Here is a 16,122-nt window from a genome sequence, read left to right as displayed (position 1 = left end):
ATTCTACAATGCCATCTCGGGTGATGCTGAAACTTGTAGTGTTGGCTAGTACAAAGTTGCCAACTGCCAAATCTCTCTCATCTTTCATCGTGGGATCAAACTGTCTGCTCCATTAGCTCTGAGTAGCCGGGTAAACCCTATCCCCAACCTCTTCCTGTCCCCTTCAGTGCTCAAACGTTCTTAGGCATGCTGCACCAAAATGTCCCTAAGGGTCACTAAATGCCACAGGGCTACGATCTTTGACGGGGCATATCTATGGGCTGTCAATACTTCGACTATACTTTAAGTCAATGATTATCAATATGTGAAAAAATGGAACTCATTGTATTTTGAAGTACTGAGAAGATGGCCTTGCCCTTCCCCAGGAGTTTTAGAAATGGGAGACATTAGGTAAGAGAGTGAAAATGTTACTATCACTTCAACGCACATGACGCAATTGGAAATGCAAATTTTGATGGTAATCATTTTGTGATAAGGGAGAGACTAGGGATGATCATTGTTACTATCTCTTTAGTAATGAAATTTTGTTTTCTCTTGAATTTGGTGGTGGGGGATCAGTGGTAAGTCTCCTTGGATATTCCTTCTTATGATGTTAGTGACAAGTGTTGCTCTTTGAAAACACTTGTACAATCTTTTTTAAATTATTAGATAAAAACAGAGAATTGTAAGTATGAAACATGATTAGCCTTTAGTTCCTAGAAGATCTTTATTTCCCCATCAATGCATTTAGAAAGTTAAGTTTTAAGAAGATCATAAATAGAAAAAAATAGAGAAGCGATTTAAACATTTATATTGATTGGAAACACGTGAGTCTTGAGTTTCCTCTACCTTTTAAAGAACGTTCCTTAGCAGTAGACCTAATTCCACATTCCATAAGACTGTCATTGCGCTAAAGATTTAGGAAACCAACTGCTCTAAGATAAAGCTTCTCGGTCAATAATAATCTAGCCTATTGAGGTACATAATACTTCTCAATTAAACTTGTATTAATTCAATATTAATTTTGTAATTAACTACAATTTTAGTATCTGTGTACAGGGGGTGACTGAGAAAACTATTTGAGGTCCAATTTGAAAATATATTTGTAAGGATCTCAACCAAGGTTCACAACTTCGATGATTAATACATTCATTCAGGCCAGAACCTCACTACAAAAAAATATATATAAAAAAGGTAGTGAATAATGTCATGTCTAGACCCAAATCAACCAATGAAAGTCAAATTAGCATAATGTGGAACAACAACATATGCATTGAGTGGGTTGTCATAAAAAAGCTTCATAATAAAATTCATGTCTAGAATTAAAAGACCTTAAAGAACATTTATGCTTGTAACACAAATGGCCATTCAAAACTGAATATGATTACAATATGTGAAATAGTATTACAAGAACTTGTAATGCTCTTGTGAACATCGTGTTAATTCTTGTAAGAATCCCTAAGATCCTTGTTATACTCAAAATTTTGTTGAAATTGAATTAATTTTTATCCTGTCGGTTAATTGGCTTAGGGTGATATATGCTTCTTGGATGGAATAATGAGTTCGTGATTAACTCTGTATTAAGATTCATAGCATCTTCTAGTTATTTGCAAAGGAAATTTATAAATTACTTGCTAATGTCATATGGCTTTCTTGAGAAAGATGTTCGTGTTCTTATTGATGGGTACTAATGACTATCCACATTTAGTTCTTCAATATCCTATTTGACAAGCTTTCCATAGACATTTCTTTGCCATACTAAGTATTTTTGAAAACATATTTGAGTAGAAGGACTACAGTAGATACTACATGATGTTTTAACAAATAAAGTAATGGGTTAAAGACTATTATTTCCAAGGTATTATGTCATAGTATTTTAATTGTAATGATCTTAGACTAATGATATTCTTGAAGGTAACTTCGACATGCAGCAAGAAAGACAACCTACAACCAAGGCTATATTGTGCCTACAACCAAAGCCATAAATGCTCACAGCCAAAGCCACTAGTGCACATAGCCAAAGCCATGGATGCTTATAGCCAAAGTTACAAGTGTTCACAGCCAAAGCCATGAGTACATGAAGTCGATGATCATAATTGTTTACAACTATTCACCAGAAACAACTTCTTTGCAGTTTTTGAGAAATACTAATAAAGCAAAAAAGAACATCTACTAGTTGGTAGACATAATGGCAACTCTCTAGCAATTGAATTTAATTTCATACATGCACATATCTAATTTAATGTCATACATGAACATATCTAATTTAACGTCATACATGAACAAACATATAATATAAAATGATAACCAATAATGTCATAAACATTAACAAACACATAATATATTATGATAACCAATAATGTCATATATGAAAAAACATATCATATACTAACCAATAATGTCATACATCAAATATAGAATGTCATATGTACATCAAATGTGTATCGAATATGTCTCTCAGATGCCTATATATATACATGGGGAAGGAAACAAGTCTCTATATATATGTATCAAATATCTCAACTACATCTTTTCCTTCCCATGAGGGGAAGGAAACAAGTCTCTCGACGTCCTCTGCCGTCGTGTGGAGGGAGACAGTGGAGATGACGGGGCCCTCCTAATACGCTCACTTGACCTCTTGTTGAGGCTCTTCTCCAGGTCCAACTGATACAAAGAAAGTAGATACGAATCAATATTTATTATACATTGAAATCAAATATATGTACTCACAAAATCAATTATTTTCTTACCGCCAACAAATAGTCACTCTGTAAGTCCACCTCAAATGCTCGTGGACGATCAGGCGTGACAAGACCCTACAACAATTCAATAAATATAATCACTTATAAATAACATTAGAAATTTTGAGATTAACTATTATAAACAAAAACTAAAACAAAGAAAATTCTTTCATACCTCCATCAGTGGCTGTGAGCTAGCCACAGCTGCGGCCACTCCACTATCAACAGACTGTCGCAGATGAGGAGGTGTGTCCGACATCATGAGCTGCATGTCATACAATACACGTTATATCTAACATGAAACATGGAATAAATATAATCAAATGAATTAAATTAACATGAAACAACTATACCTGTGTGAAGCTCGTATGATATCTCTGCTCTGCGTTTGTGGTAAAGGTTGAGGGTCCTATGGAGAACTGATGCACATGCATATTTTTTTGGTCAATCCTTAATATGATTACGTAATAAATATATGTATTAATTAAAATGATTAAATTGATACATACCTTAGGACTCGTCGAAGGGACAAAAAATGGGCCTAGAGGATCGTTGCTAGGCCCAGGAACACTTTGACCCTAAATTTTGAACAATGTCAATAAATCCTAATTAATTAATCATTCACTATACGTATGAAATGTGATCAAATTAGTAATTTACCTGTGTGTCAATGCCAAATGTCTCGTTCAGGAACTGATCGGTGACAAGCCCATCATCTGCACCATCTCCGACATGAGTGCCAAATGTGCATAGGGATCCGCATGAAGTGCACATGTGACCATGATGTATAGAAGGATCCCCCTCAACTAATGGGCTCATGGAATGGATGAGGGTCTGTGTCAAAGCATTAATGGTCCCTAGAGTGCTGGCCTCTACATGTTCCTTCACAACTGAAGGAATAATCACATGCTCGCGTTGTGGATGGACCACGACTACCCTAACTACATTAGGGTCACGAAGTGCTCCTGGCCTCTCAAATGATGACCCCCCACCTCTACCTTGGGAGTCTAACATATCAAAATAATTGGGGATCTCCCCAAGGACAAACTCACAATATAATTTCTTCAAAAAATACATGGGGAGCTCGTGATTGTTGCAAGGAGGGGCATCAAAAACCATCCACCATCTATCCCAAAAATTATTTCTAATAGCATCATGTATGCACCAATGGATGGGAAATCATTTAGTACCCTCTCTAATAGTATTTTTCTCACCAGGTTTTCTAAATAATGCACATATACTACCTTTTGGTATTTCCTTTTTTCTAACATCTTCATATGACAATTTATTTGTATAAAATCTTTTTTGTTCATCCCTCTTAGCCTGCCAAATATCTAACTGACCACTAACTGAGGCTATTTGAGTGTTAATGGATTCGAGGGATGATGCCAATTGAGCCCTCATTAGATTGGTTTGTCCGGATTCTTTCAACCAAGCAATGATTCCTTCTAATTCAGTTTTGCCTCTCTCTATTTCATTTCTTATATTTTCTTGTGTGTTTAGTGGAGGTCTTGCAATTGGTTCAGGTTGTGGAATTTGTTCTTCTTCTTGAGGAGGGTTTTGGTTTTGGGGTTCTTGAGGGTTTTGATGTTCTTGTGGATTTTCTGGTTGATTATGAACATTTCCTGATAAAAAATCAATTGAAATTCAAATAAATAAACAAATCTAAATGAAATTTGTAAAAACCCTACAAAAGAATATAAAAAACTTACAAAACAATATGAAAAATATATCAAACAATGCAAAGTTAGGTTTATATCACTTACGACGTCGTCGTGGGTGCACTTGTGGTCTTGGATTTTGTCGACGAGGAGGCATTTTGGCAAATGGTGGTGCAAATGTTGAGTCTTCAACTCGCGTACGCACTGCTTGCTGTAGGAGTAGAAGAAAATGCTGATGAAAATGATGGGTTGCGGGTTTGCAGCCCATCATATATAATTTTTATTTTTTTTAAAGAGCGTACACGCTATACTATAGTGCGTGTGCGCTATAGTGCGTACGCTCTTTTTAAAATAGGAAAAAAAATTTCCTTGTCACCTTTTTGGCACCACAACTCAGTGCATATGCCCATTTAGTTACAACATATTCTGAAGGAGTTTGGATTTGACATACCTAAACCCACAATCATTTATTGTGATAATCAGAGTGCTATTGATCATATCTCAAAATATTTAGTTCAACATTAGCAGACCAAACATATTGAGGTTCATATGCACTACATCAGAGAGCTGATTCATGAGTAGGTCATTGCATTGTAGTATTGTCCTATAGCAGAGCAGGTTACAAATATCTTCACCAAACCCTTCATTGAGGTCAAGTATCTTCATTTGCAAGATTTCTTGGGGGTGCAAAATATTTTAGAAAGGGGAGTCCCTTGATTCTTTCTTCTTTCTTACGAGAGATATTTTTTCCTTACATAAGGTCTTCTTCTCTCTCATCTTCTTTATTATACTTATCTCTCTTTTTGGGAGAGGGTTTTTCCCATGCAATTTCCCCTCTTTCTCCATTTTTAGAGAGATTGTATTGCATAGCGTTGTATGTAGAGCATTGCGTTTGTACATGGGTACCTAACATGGCCTAGTAGCCAAGACCCATCATGAATTTTCATCATAGCTTTTGTGAGCTTAAGTGCATTCCCTAAGTTGCACTTAAGGGGAATGTTAGTGTAAATAATTAATTATTATTATTCTTTACTTAAGTTTACTTAGGTTAAATACATTATTGTATTATTGATCATATAGGCACCTAGGAGTATGTGTAGTTATATGAGTTTTCTTATTGACAACACAAGAGTTTGCATATTCATCTGAGTTGTCATGTAGACAACACAGTTGTTTGCACTCCAATTGAGCACATGGTGTCTACAACATCTCTTTACGAGATGCACCTATGTAAGCTTATCCTCTCATCATCACACTAACTTATGTACTCAATGGAGGATAATCCACTCTTGGTGGACATGTGCTTAGTTGTGAGACTTATCACTTTGCTAACTCCTAGTCATTCTAGATGCCTTTATATATAGGCACTTCTAGTGTGTATTGTACATATGATATTCTCATTATTGTTATTATGGTTATCCATTATTGGTCCACATTGTGCTAGTGCTTAAGCTTCTTGATCTTGTTATTTTTCCCTAAGGAAAATTCTTACAATGAGTATTAATAAAATTGAGAATACATATAAGAAAGTAGATATTTTTGATAAGTTTTAAGAGGCAGGCTAACAAATTAATTAATTTTATAACTTCAAGTTGAAAAGGTAATCCATTTCCATTCTCAAATTAGAAAATAGTATGTAAGTTCAACAAAATCCAAATTTTGAAATCAATAAATGTTAACTTTATTTTAATATTAAAAAAAAAAAAATTCATTCAATATTTATTATTTGTACATATAATAAATAGATCATACTTGAACTTTATATTTTCTGTATCATGGCCTCACAAACATAGCTAACTAATGATTGAAAGGACTCTTTATCATGTCCTAAAAAATTTAATTAACTAATATTAATTTAAAGAATTAAAATTTTAAGAGAATTCTTCCCATATCAAATTTATCTACTTCCTTAGTTTGTAATTGGAATTTATTCTACTAAATTACTTTCATAGTTATGAGAGGATCTCCTTCGAGATACAACCTCTTAGATATTTGATACCATATCTTAAGCCAAGTAGATCCACATAAAAGTCAACATTAGTATTTGGAGTCACTCTAGCAAATACTTAGTCCTCGTACAAGATGTCTTACTAATATGATCACGTGCAACACAAATCAACTATACTCTCCCCAGGGTTTCCCTTAAATGCACAATGAAAGTTGATTTTCACCTAGCCTTCTTTCAATGTAGACCAAGTCACTCCAATTATTGGGCCTTCAAGAGGACCAACCCTCATAACCTCATTAACAAGGGATAAGCTTAAACTAATAATTTATAATTAATTTAAAGATTAGTTTAATTAGTAATTATATAGCTTTTTAATTAAAAGAATATTATATTTTTAGAAAATAATATATTTTTTCACTATAATATTTATATGATAATTGTTAATATTATTTTGTTGAAGAGAGTTATAGTTAATATTTTATAAATATAATGAAAATAATAGAATTTTAAAGTAATAATAATTCAAAAGTGTAATCATTAAGAGCTAAAACAAATATTTTTATTACAATGCTATAAAGGAAAGTGCTCACCATTATGTGACGCTTGTTTGTATTATTGATCATTTAATTTTGAAACAAACAAGTTTAATTTTAATTAAATTTGTCACTTCTTATTGTGGATTTTAGTACTGGGAAAGGTAAAACTTTCCACTCTAATATAACTTTGGATTAGTGTAGTGTATCATATGTATAAATTCAAGACCACATATAAGAAAGTAGAGCTTTTGGATAAGATCCAAGGAACAACTAAAAAAAAATTGAATTTAATAACTTTCCATCTTCAATATTATAATTCAAATGACAGTTTCGATCGATGTAGTGTGTTACATGTATACATAACTTTGAGAGTGCATATAAAAAAGTAGAGCTTTTGAATAATATCTACGAGGTAAGATAAAAAAAATTGAATGAATTTTATAACTTTAAGATGAAAAAGAAATCCATCTCCATTCTCAAATCAAAAAATAGTACATAAGTTCAACATAATCTAAAGTTTGAAATCAATAAATGTTAACTTTCCTTTTTAATATTTAAGAATATAAAATCATTCAATATTTATTATTTGTACATCTAAATAGATGGACTATACTTCAACATTATAGATCCTCTATCATGACCTCCCAAACTAGTTAACTAATGATCTAAATGACTCTTTATAGGTCCTCATAGATTCAATTAACTAATATTTTAAAGAATCAAAATAAATTAGGAATAAAGATTAAGAAATGGGTAAGTTTGTAAAATGTTAATGATAATACAATTTTTATTTATTTTAAAATCACCTTTCCTCCTATTATTAAGAGTTTTTCTTTGAGAAAAGTGATGCAAAGAAGTAATAATTTCCAAAATTCTTTGAGTGGGAAGATTGTTTGTACAAAATTGGTTAAGAATGAACTTGTGTAAAATGATATGATAAGGGGGGCACATTTTTGGTATATTTGTTACTTTGAGTGGGAAGATTGTTTGTACAAAAGAGGTTAAGAATGAACTTGTGAAAATTGGTATGATAAGGGGTGTACAATTTTTCTATATTTGTTACTTAAAGCTCAATTTAAGGGTTAGAGGCCCTTTTTCCTATGGCCAAAAAAGGATGTTTTTATTGAAAATTATGCAAGAGCAATAAGTAGTGAAATTGCATTAGATTTCTATAGGATTTTTCTTCTTCCACCTATACATACCTCATCTTCTATGATCCATATCCATTTTAAACTTGACCTTGAACAACCTCTTCACTCTCAAATCTTTTGATTGTTGATTTTATTATAATAGAGGGATTTGTAGAAGATAATGACAATAATGACTTGTTAGAGAGCCTTGTTAGGCTTGCAATAGGAATACGAATATCTTTATCCATTTATCTCAAGGATGTAAATGAGAGAATGTAGTGAGGGTGAATATTTCTCATTACTTGCATCCCTTTATGTTAGCATTGGTGAGCTTAAGAACTTTAGTTTCCCTTTCTTGTTATTATTTAATAGGCTTTTAGGCATATTGATGTTTTCTATGTTGGAGTTTCTTTGGTAAATTTGTTATGGTAAGTTCTCATCTTATTCAACCATGTAGGTTTTTTTAATCTAATCTTGGAAAAAGCCTATTTTATATTGGAGAAACCATAATGCAATTAATTATTTGTAGACAAATTTACTACCTGCAATAGATGATTCCCTCGTTGAGGGATTCTTAATCTTTTGTCCACTATTTATGTACAATGTAATGTTGGACTAAAAATGTGGGATATGATTATTCAAATCACTACCATTGTACAAATTATTTTTGTTATTCTCTTTTACCTTGAAGATAATAATAGAATTCTTTATGGAGTTTCACAGTTCCTTGGTAAATATGGGTTTTTTGAAAAGATGGTCTATTGGATATGATGTTGAGAAGGGAATATCTTTTAGAATCTATGTCTAAGCTAGCATCGTAGAGCTTCCATTAAAATATTGGGATAAATACACCATATAATGTATTGTTAATGCCTTTTTATCAATTAAAATTTTGATAAAGTCTATGAAACAATTGGTTCTTGCCATAAAAGTAATGTTATTATTGATAAAGTGTTACCAAATTCCATAAAACTATGTTCTAAAATTGTGGTTGGAGAGTAGAGAATCCAAAAAAATTCCTTCTTGTAACTTATTTCTTCCATCGTCATAAGGGTAGATATTTCCTTTATTCATGTAAATATATCAAGAAGAAACATAATATTCAAACAAGATGTATCATTTCATCTCTTAAAAAATGGAAAGAGATTTAGGTTGTTGAAGGAGTTTTAGAGATTAAAGAGTGCTTCTCCATAAGGAATAATTAGAAGGAAACCTATGCTATTTGTATGGTCTTATAGGGAATGCATAATGATCTCCCATTAAGGATAAGAGGAAACTAGATGTTGAACCTATGATTCATCCTTTGGTAATTCCTCTATCTTCAAAAAAAAAACTAGGATGATTCTCCATATGAGTAGGCTTTAAATCTACTTCAAAGTTCTTTGGTAAGGTTTGCATTCAAAGCTTCATGATTGTGGTTATGGTCATTTTTTTGTAATTAGTTTGTTGATTTTTCTCTCAAAGGACCTTTTTTGAATTAAAGGCTTGTTTCTTTGTAAGTGCTAGTGTCATGGTTTATGTGCTCTTTCTTAATGTTCAAGATTTCATAACCTTTTCAAAATCCTCTTCCAATTCACAACTCTAATAAATATATACAGGGACTATAAACTTATAATGAAAACCTTAAAATATATTAATGCTATGACTAATATTAACTCTATCTTAAAATAATAAACAAAAACTCTTTAAATATTATAAAAAACAAAAAAATAAAATTTATTATTCATAATAACTAGTTTATCTATAAAATAATAAATATTTCAAGTAAAAATAAAAATTTAACAATAAAAGAATTGTTCAAAATGCACCTTTGATCAAAATTGAAAAAATAGAAAACACATCAGATTTTGTTGAAATTTTTAACATTTATTTGTATTTTTCAAGATCTGAAGATTTGTTTTTCGTATCTCAACTTATATATTTATAACTTTTATATATATATATATATATATATATATATATATATATATATATATATATATATATATATATATATATATATATATATATATATATATATATATATATATATATATATATATATATATATATATATATATATATATATATATAACTATGAAGTTCGGAAAAATTTGTAGATTCATCATTAAAAAATTCAGATTTTCTATTATATCCACCTCCATGTGCCTAGATTTTTTCAAAAACCACATTCAGTCATCAAAGGTTGTGGGAACGAGTGTATCCAAAGGAGGAGAAAATTAACAGAAACACAAAAAATAAATTAAAAAGAGTAAGACAAAGAAGTAGAAGTCATAGAATAAGTATCATCTATTGATCTAGAAAGTTGAAGAATCGGGTAGTGCAGTGACTACAATAGATTGTGTATATACATATGGATGCAAATGTATGCACCAGCATAACTTCTAAGTTAGTAAGGAGTATCACAATAATAATAATGGAGAATTGAATAAGCTTCACAATGACGCTGTCAATTTCTTAGAAACCAGTAATCTGTTGAACGTTAGCCTGCAAATCATTCTATAGAGTACTGTACTGTATATACATTTCATATACACATACAGTATTATAGTTTGGTATCCATATATATATATATTGAATATATCTTATGTATATATGTCATTCTGTGAATTTTGAGGTGTCTTATTCATTCCAAAACGGGTACCACTCTGTGTCTTGTGGGTTAGTAAAAGCAGCGGCGGCCGCCTCCTGTAGAGTAAAAAGGAAATTATCTCTCGACTAAATCAAAAGAAAGAAAACCCTAATCAGAGAAAAGCATATGAAGATTGACCTCTCTCATTTCAGTAGCAGAAGTGTCAATCAGAATATCTTCCAATGATAGTTTTTGTAGAGATGATCTGCTTGATGACTTGTGCGGCCTCGAGCTCTGTTCATCAATTAAAAAAAAAGAGTGAGTCAGTAGGAAGAATCATAACTCAAAAAAAGTACGTTGTTTAATGAAATGAAAATGAAAGTGGTGTCTATGAGATCAGATAGTCTATGTGATTATCAAATTAAATAAAAAGAATGTTAAATTATTTGTTTGCTCTATTAAGAAATATGATTAAAAAAAATTGAGTGCCATTATTTCCATGGCGTTTATGAGATCAGACAGTCTAGATCTGATTATGAAGTGTTTAGAAAAAGAAAAGGAGTGTTCAACTTTTCTGGACCACATTCAATGAGATTTTGTCGTGTGTTTATTTCATTACAAGACTCCTTCATGAACAAAAAGTAAGTCAGCAATAGAGTCATAACTCAAAAGAGTATAAAAATGAAATGAAATGGAAGTTTTTAATGGCTTTAATCAGATTATGTTGTGTGTTTGTGAATGAAAAGTAAGTCTGGGTTAGAACTATAATTAAAAAGTATTAAAAAGAAAGGAAATAGAAGTTTTTAATAGCTTTTATCAGATCAGATTGAGTTTTTAAGAGTGAAAAAATCACATTCAATGAGATTCAGTTGTTTGTTTCTTGTATTATGGAGTGTGAATTAAAACTTTTTGATCCTAAATAAAAGAGTTGTCAGAACACAAGAGTATATGAAAGCTTGTATGTAAAAGCTTTTAATGACATTTATGAGATCAAACAGTCTAAAGCTTTTCAACTACATTAATAAGATTATCTCCTTTATTTTTTGTATTATAGAATACATTCTCAGTTACATTAATAAGATTACCTCCTTTATTTTTTGTATTATAGAATACATTCTCAGCTACATTAATAAGATTACCTCCTTTATTTTTTGTATAATAGAATGCCCTCTCAATTTTTTCCAGTGAATGAAATTATTTTTTATGGTATTGATGAGATTAAGAAGTCTATGAAGTTTTAAAAATAACAAATAAAATATATTATATATTTTTACCAACTTTGTAAATGATACTTTTTAAACCATTCTATGAATTATAGAATATGATGAATTACGCACGAGTATGATCCAAACTCTTGACGTGAATTGAGTTTCATGGACTACATGAAGACTTAACGTCTATTATAAGACATGATTAGTTTTTTTAGGGGGAAAAAACAAAAGGAATTGTCAACTCACCTGATTTTTTTGATGTTTTTCATCAAATACAGCCAAGGGTGCAGCATCATGAATATGAGGGTGTTGAGAAGGCTTAAGCTCCACGTTAGCATCACATCCTTTATTTCTAGTGTTATCATTATTAGTGTTGTTGAAGCGCATTAAGGAAGAAACATCATGGCCATGTCCATGAGACACGCCAATTCCATCATTTATGTTGTTCTTCTTCTCCTGCGGCTGCTCGTGTTCTTCGTGTTCATCGCATGAATGAGGAGTGCAATGGGAGCTCTCTGACCCTTTACCACTGTCTGATATTCCCTGCCACACATTTACACATTCACATTATTGTTAAGCTTCTAGGACCATTTTTGGGCACTCCCATTGGTTTAAAGCTATTCATTTCATGGTCTAGCAGAAAAAAAATGGCATCTTGTATAGCAGCTGACAGACTTTAAGTACACAAATCGACATTCTCTTTGTAACCGAATAATTCACTTTTTCGCAAAAGAAATGAATCACATTGTTTACATGAAAGGAGTCATCATGGCTTGCAGGTATTCTAATACTATAATAACTTATAGATGGGAAAAAAATGGTGCCTCGATGACATGAGATTCTCAGTGGTTTGGCTTTTGATCACATTGAGGACGTTGGTCAATGGAAACATGGAACTGAAAAAAGGTTATTATTACTTTGGTGCACGCTCTAACAAGATTGTCTTTTTTAACATGGTGCAGCCTCTAACAAGATTGGTCTTTTTTTACACATCATTTGTGTAGAAAGCAACAGAAAAACTTCTAAATATGATTCTCTTGAACATTCAACTTACTTCATCAAAGGAGCTCCTTGGAAGCATGAGTTGGTCTCCTTTAACAACTTGTTGGGTATCATCCACATTATATGCTACAGATAATGCTGCCGCTGATGGTCCACAATGATTCATAGGAGGATATAAGCTATTTACTCTTGTAATTTCTACTGATCTACACACATCCGCCAAAACTTGTTCTTGGCTTTTGTTCCCTTCAATTACATTCTCATTTGCATTCCTTTCCCAATTGCATTGTCTCGGTTGTGTTTGATAAAACACCTTGGATACAACAAGCTCACCTTCTTTCTCCTCTTCCTGAAGACCCAAATGGTACTGATGCATCACCCAATTTGTTTTCTCTGGTTTCCTATGCTTTCCAAAGTTGGTGTACAAGACTAGAATCTTCTTGCAGCCTTTTTGTTTGCCATTAACCATTACTGGCCTGGTTTTGCCAGTCTTGTGCCATCTTGTTTCCCCTCCTTGCAAGTCACATTCGGCTTGGATTTTCCTTCTCTTTCGAGTGCCTGTAGTGTAGGCCTTTGAAGGGCGATGGAAGAAATGCCTGTTCAGCCCATCTCTTGTCACACCTAGAGAAATAAAAAGGAAAAAATGTGTTTTTAATCTTATAAAAAAAGAACAAAACAAGTCCTTTAACATTGTGAGTTAGGTTTCCAAATTTGCTAGTACCTGGAAGTTTTTCAGGATGCGTATAGCAAATCCCATCTTCTCCTTGGAGAGTGGGTATGAATTCATCTATCAAAGGATGGGGTTTAGAGCCAGACCTCTCAGACTTGGCTTCCAAATGCTCCAAAAGTTCTTGATCAGTTGGATCAAACTTTACTCCTGCAGGAAGCCCTTGCCAATCTTGAATGCCCTATTCACATCAAATTGTATTCAACTTCACAAAACATAATTCTTCCAACAAATCCACTATTTACAATGCTTAATTTGTCATGATGTATAATGACATATAGGAATTCAGTTTATTACATTAGCAATTGAATATTTTGTTGATCTATACAAGTATGTTTAAAGGCCCTAAATATGGAGAAGAAATAGGTATAGAAGTCTATAGGTATGTTTAAAGGCCCTATGAATAGAGAGGAAATAGATATTGAAGTCTACATCCTTCAAAGTTTTGTGGGTTTGTAAGAATTGACAGCTCTTGTGAATTTCAATTCAAATCTCTCTGTCATGGATAGTACAGTTGAGATCATTTGCAATCCATGACATTTCTTTTACACAAAAATATACCAATTCATGATATCTCTTAGGTAAATGGAAGAACAAGATATGATAAAAATGAACTCACCTCCTTGCATTGAAGCTTGTGCCCACAACGAGGACATGGGTTTGATCCACGCTCTTCAAGTTTGGCATCAATGATACTAGAGCTGCTACTGGCTGCAGTACTCCTATCCTTCAAAGGTAACCTTGTTATTGGGTCAGCCATCTCTTTTCTCTCTTGAGTATCATAAGTTTTGGGACTTTAGGCTTCATATATATTCATCTATTAAACTACTAGACATGAATCATACAGCAGCAACAACTGGATTGCTGATAACTAGTAGACAGAAAAGAATGGCTATTAACTTCTCAGCTTATATGCTATCCATATCCAAGATCTGCTTGTACTGAAGCTATCGGAATCATTAACACACTCATATGCATCAGATTGCACAATAATTTCTCTGATTAGGGTTTTTCTGTTCAACTTGCCTTATAACTGCACTGTGATGAAAAAGAAACAAAAGGAAAGAATTAAAGAGACAAAATAAAAGTTTCATTCTTTCTCCTACTTCAAGTTACGCATTGACAAACAGTTAAAAGTTCTCTAATGCTCAAGAAAAGCAAGCTTCTATTTTAATTACTGCAGATAAAAGATCTGCAGGCAATAATAAGAACGAGAAAAACTTGTAGCTTTTAGAGAAAGTTGCGTGAATGATTACAATTGGTTTTGCAAAGGATCCCACCTGGTTTGTAACCAAAAAGTTACTAAGTTAGGCAACTAATGAGTCATTAGACCATTAGAATCTCTCCCTCCCAAGCCATGGATGCTGCAAAACAGAAAGACAAAGGCATTCAAGCACTTTAAACAGAATTCACAGTATTGCCATGCAAAAGAAAAAGCTAAAAGCTATCACCAGAGTCTGACCAAACAAACCTTTAGGTATATGCTTTTGCTGCCTATTTCTCCTTAATCATAGAATCGATTGATCAACACAATCTTCAAAGGCTATCAACTTTGTCAAAAGAAACAGTACTCCCACAGCTGTTCACACAAGGTTAAAAAATAAGAGACAAGGAATAATTAAATAGAGAAAAAAACCAGTGAACCCATGAAAAAGCACAATTCTGTCTTTTGTCACACAACTCTTTCACCATGCATGGTCAATTAAAGTTGTGTATGTATGAAACCCACTTCAGATCTGGTAATGAATGAATGGATGGATGAATTATCTCATCTCCATGAATAGCATAGGCAGAGAAGGGAGAATAAGTAGAGAAGGATAAAGGAGATGGCAGAAGATTACAAGGCATTTGAGAGCCACTTTTTTCTAAGATGATGGGCACAAGTTTTCACGGGCGTTTGCCAAACAAGATGAAAAAGAGCGCCATCTATGGCCAAAATAGAGGCTGATGATCGGACTGAATAGAGACGAAGCAGATGAGGTGGTTTGATGTATTCCTCCCTTCTTCCTTGCTTCATTTCATTATGGTAGATGGCTTGAAATGCAAGGCAATGAATCACAAAAAGCTTGTATTACAAGTAGGACGAATATTTTTCCATAACTGCATAGCTGTCACATAATATCTGCATTTCTTATTGTAAAACCATGGAAAAAGATGGGTCTTTGGTAAGAAACTGAGAAAAAGGCATATCTGTTGAAGAATAACATTTAACATGGATGTGGGTCCTCTGGAATTCTTGAAACAAACATATTATATGGAAGGAGAGAGAGATGAAAGAGTGCTTTCGGGGCTATCCCTTTTGCACCTAAGCTTGTACCTTGGTAAAGAGTTAGGTTAAATATCGCTCACATGTCACTCTTGAATAGCTTGCACAGCACTCTATTGCAATCATATTGCTGCTCTACTTATTTATTATTACATATTCCTTCATGATTCTCTTTAATTAAGATATTATGTCGAATGGGTACTTAGAACTTGGTCCCATGGAGGTCTTCGAAGTAAGAGAAGGTATAATATTATTGTACTTTATATGGGAACTTTTGTTTTTCTCTTTATTTTTAAATGGAAAAATCTTCTGTCTAGTGACTCTGATCGACTGTTTCTAATCACATTAT

General features: G+C 32.7%; 2 protein-coding genes across 9 annotated transcripts; both read right to left on the bottom strand.

Annotated features, from left to right (window-relative positions):
* Positions 1-2,304: 2,304 nt before the first annotated feature.
* Positions 2,305-6,091, bottom strand: LOC149552049 (uncharacterized). Of its 2 annotated transcripts, XM_089789761.1 has the most exons (6): positions 3,381-6,091; positions 3,230-3,298; positions 3,074-3,139; positions 2,896-2,985; positions 2,730-2,795; positions 2,305-2,643 (listed from the first exon to the last, which is right to left on the bottom strand). In XM_089789761.1, exons 1-6 carry the CDS (start codon positions 3,837-3,839, stop codon positions 2,503-2,505), a joined length of 891 nt encoding a protein of 296 aa, XP_089645887.1. In that variant the 5' UTR covers positions 3,840-6,091; the 3' UTR covers positions 2,305-2,502. The 2 variants fall into 2 exon arrangements, with proteins under 2 accessions (XP_089645887.1, XP_089645886.1); XM_089789760.1 differs by having other exon boundaries at positions 3,074-3,298.
* A 4,169-nt stretch (positions 6,092-10,260) lies between these two features.
* Positions 10,261-15,779, bottom strand: LOC149552048 (uncharacterized). Of its 7 annotated transcripts, none has more exons than XM_089787523.1 (9): positions 15,189-15,779; positions 14,979-15,086; positions 14,788-14,871; positions 14,127-14,545; positions 13,502-13,688; positions 12,833-13,401; positions 12,025-12,321; positions 10,766-10,861; positions 10,261-10,683 (listed from the first exon to the last, which is right to left on the bottom strand). In XM_089787523.1, exons 4-9 carry the CDS (start codon positions 14,265-14,267, stop codon positions 10,618-10,620), a joined length of 1,356 nt encoding a protein of 451 aa, XP_089643649.1. In that variant the 5' UTR covers positions 14,268-14,545; positions 14,788-14,871; positions 14,979-15,086; positions 15,189-15,779; the 3' UTR covers positions 10,261-10,617. The 7 variants fall into 7 exon arrangements, with proteins under 7 accessions (XP_089643649.1, XP_089643651.1, XP_089643652.1 ...); XM_089787525.1 differs by having other exon boundaries at positions 14,127-14,540; positions 15,189-15,489; XM_089787526.1 differs by having other exon boundaries at positions 15,349-15,485.
* Positions 15,780-16,122: the final 343 nt, after the last annotated feature.

Source organism: Cupressus sempervirens, chromosome 6, assembly GCF_028749045.1.
Source record: "Cupressus sempervirens isolate cs-2001-9-10 chromosome 6, ASM2874904v1, whole genome shotgun sequence".
In the NCBI taxonomy this organism is placed as follows: domain Eukaryota; kingdom Viridiplantae; phylum Streptophyta; class Pinopsida; order Cupressales; family Cupressaceae; genus Cupressus; species Cupressus sempervirens.
This window is presented reverse-complemented; position numbering and strand designations above follow the sequence as displayed.

What these genes read in the sequence shown, in the direction of transcription:
- LOC149552048 (XM_089787523.1), bottom strand. Translation starts at nt 14,267, where the DNA reads ATGGCTGACCCAATAACAAGGTTACCTTTGAAGGATAGGAGTACTGCA. An exon ending in CAAGGAGCTCCTTTGATGAA is followed by an intron (nt 12,322 to 12,832) that starts GTAAGTTGAATG and finishes AATGTGTGGCAG; the next exon opens with GGAATATCAGACAGTGGTAA. An exon ending in CTGCTACTGAAATGAGAGAG is followed by an intron (nt 10,684 to 10,765) that starts GTCAATCTTCAT and finishes TTTACTCTACAG; the next exon opens with GAGGCGGCCGCCGCTGCTTT.
- LOC149552049 (XM_089789760.1), bottom strand. Translation starts at nt 3,839, where the DNA reads ATGGTTTTTGATGCCCCTCCTTGCAACAATCACGAGCTCCCCATGTAT. An exon ending in CATTTGGCATTGACACACAG is followed by an intron (nt 3,299 to 3,380) that starts GTAAATTACTAA and finishes TTCAAAATTTAG; the next exon opens with GGTCAAAGTGTTCCTGGGCC. An exon ending in AGAGTGACTATTTGTTGGCG is followed by an intron (nt 2,644 to 2,729) that starts GTAAGAAAATAA and finishes TCTTTGTATCAG; the next exon opens with TTGGACCTGGAGAAGAGCCT.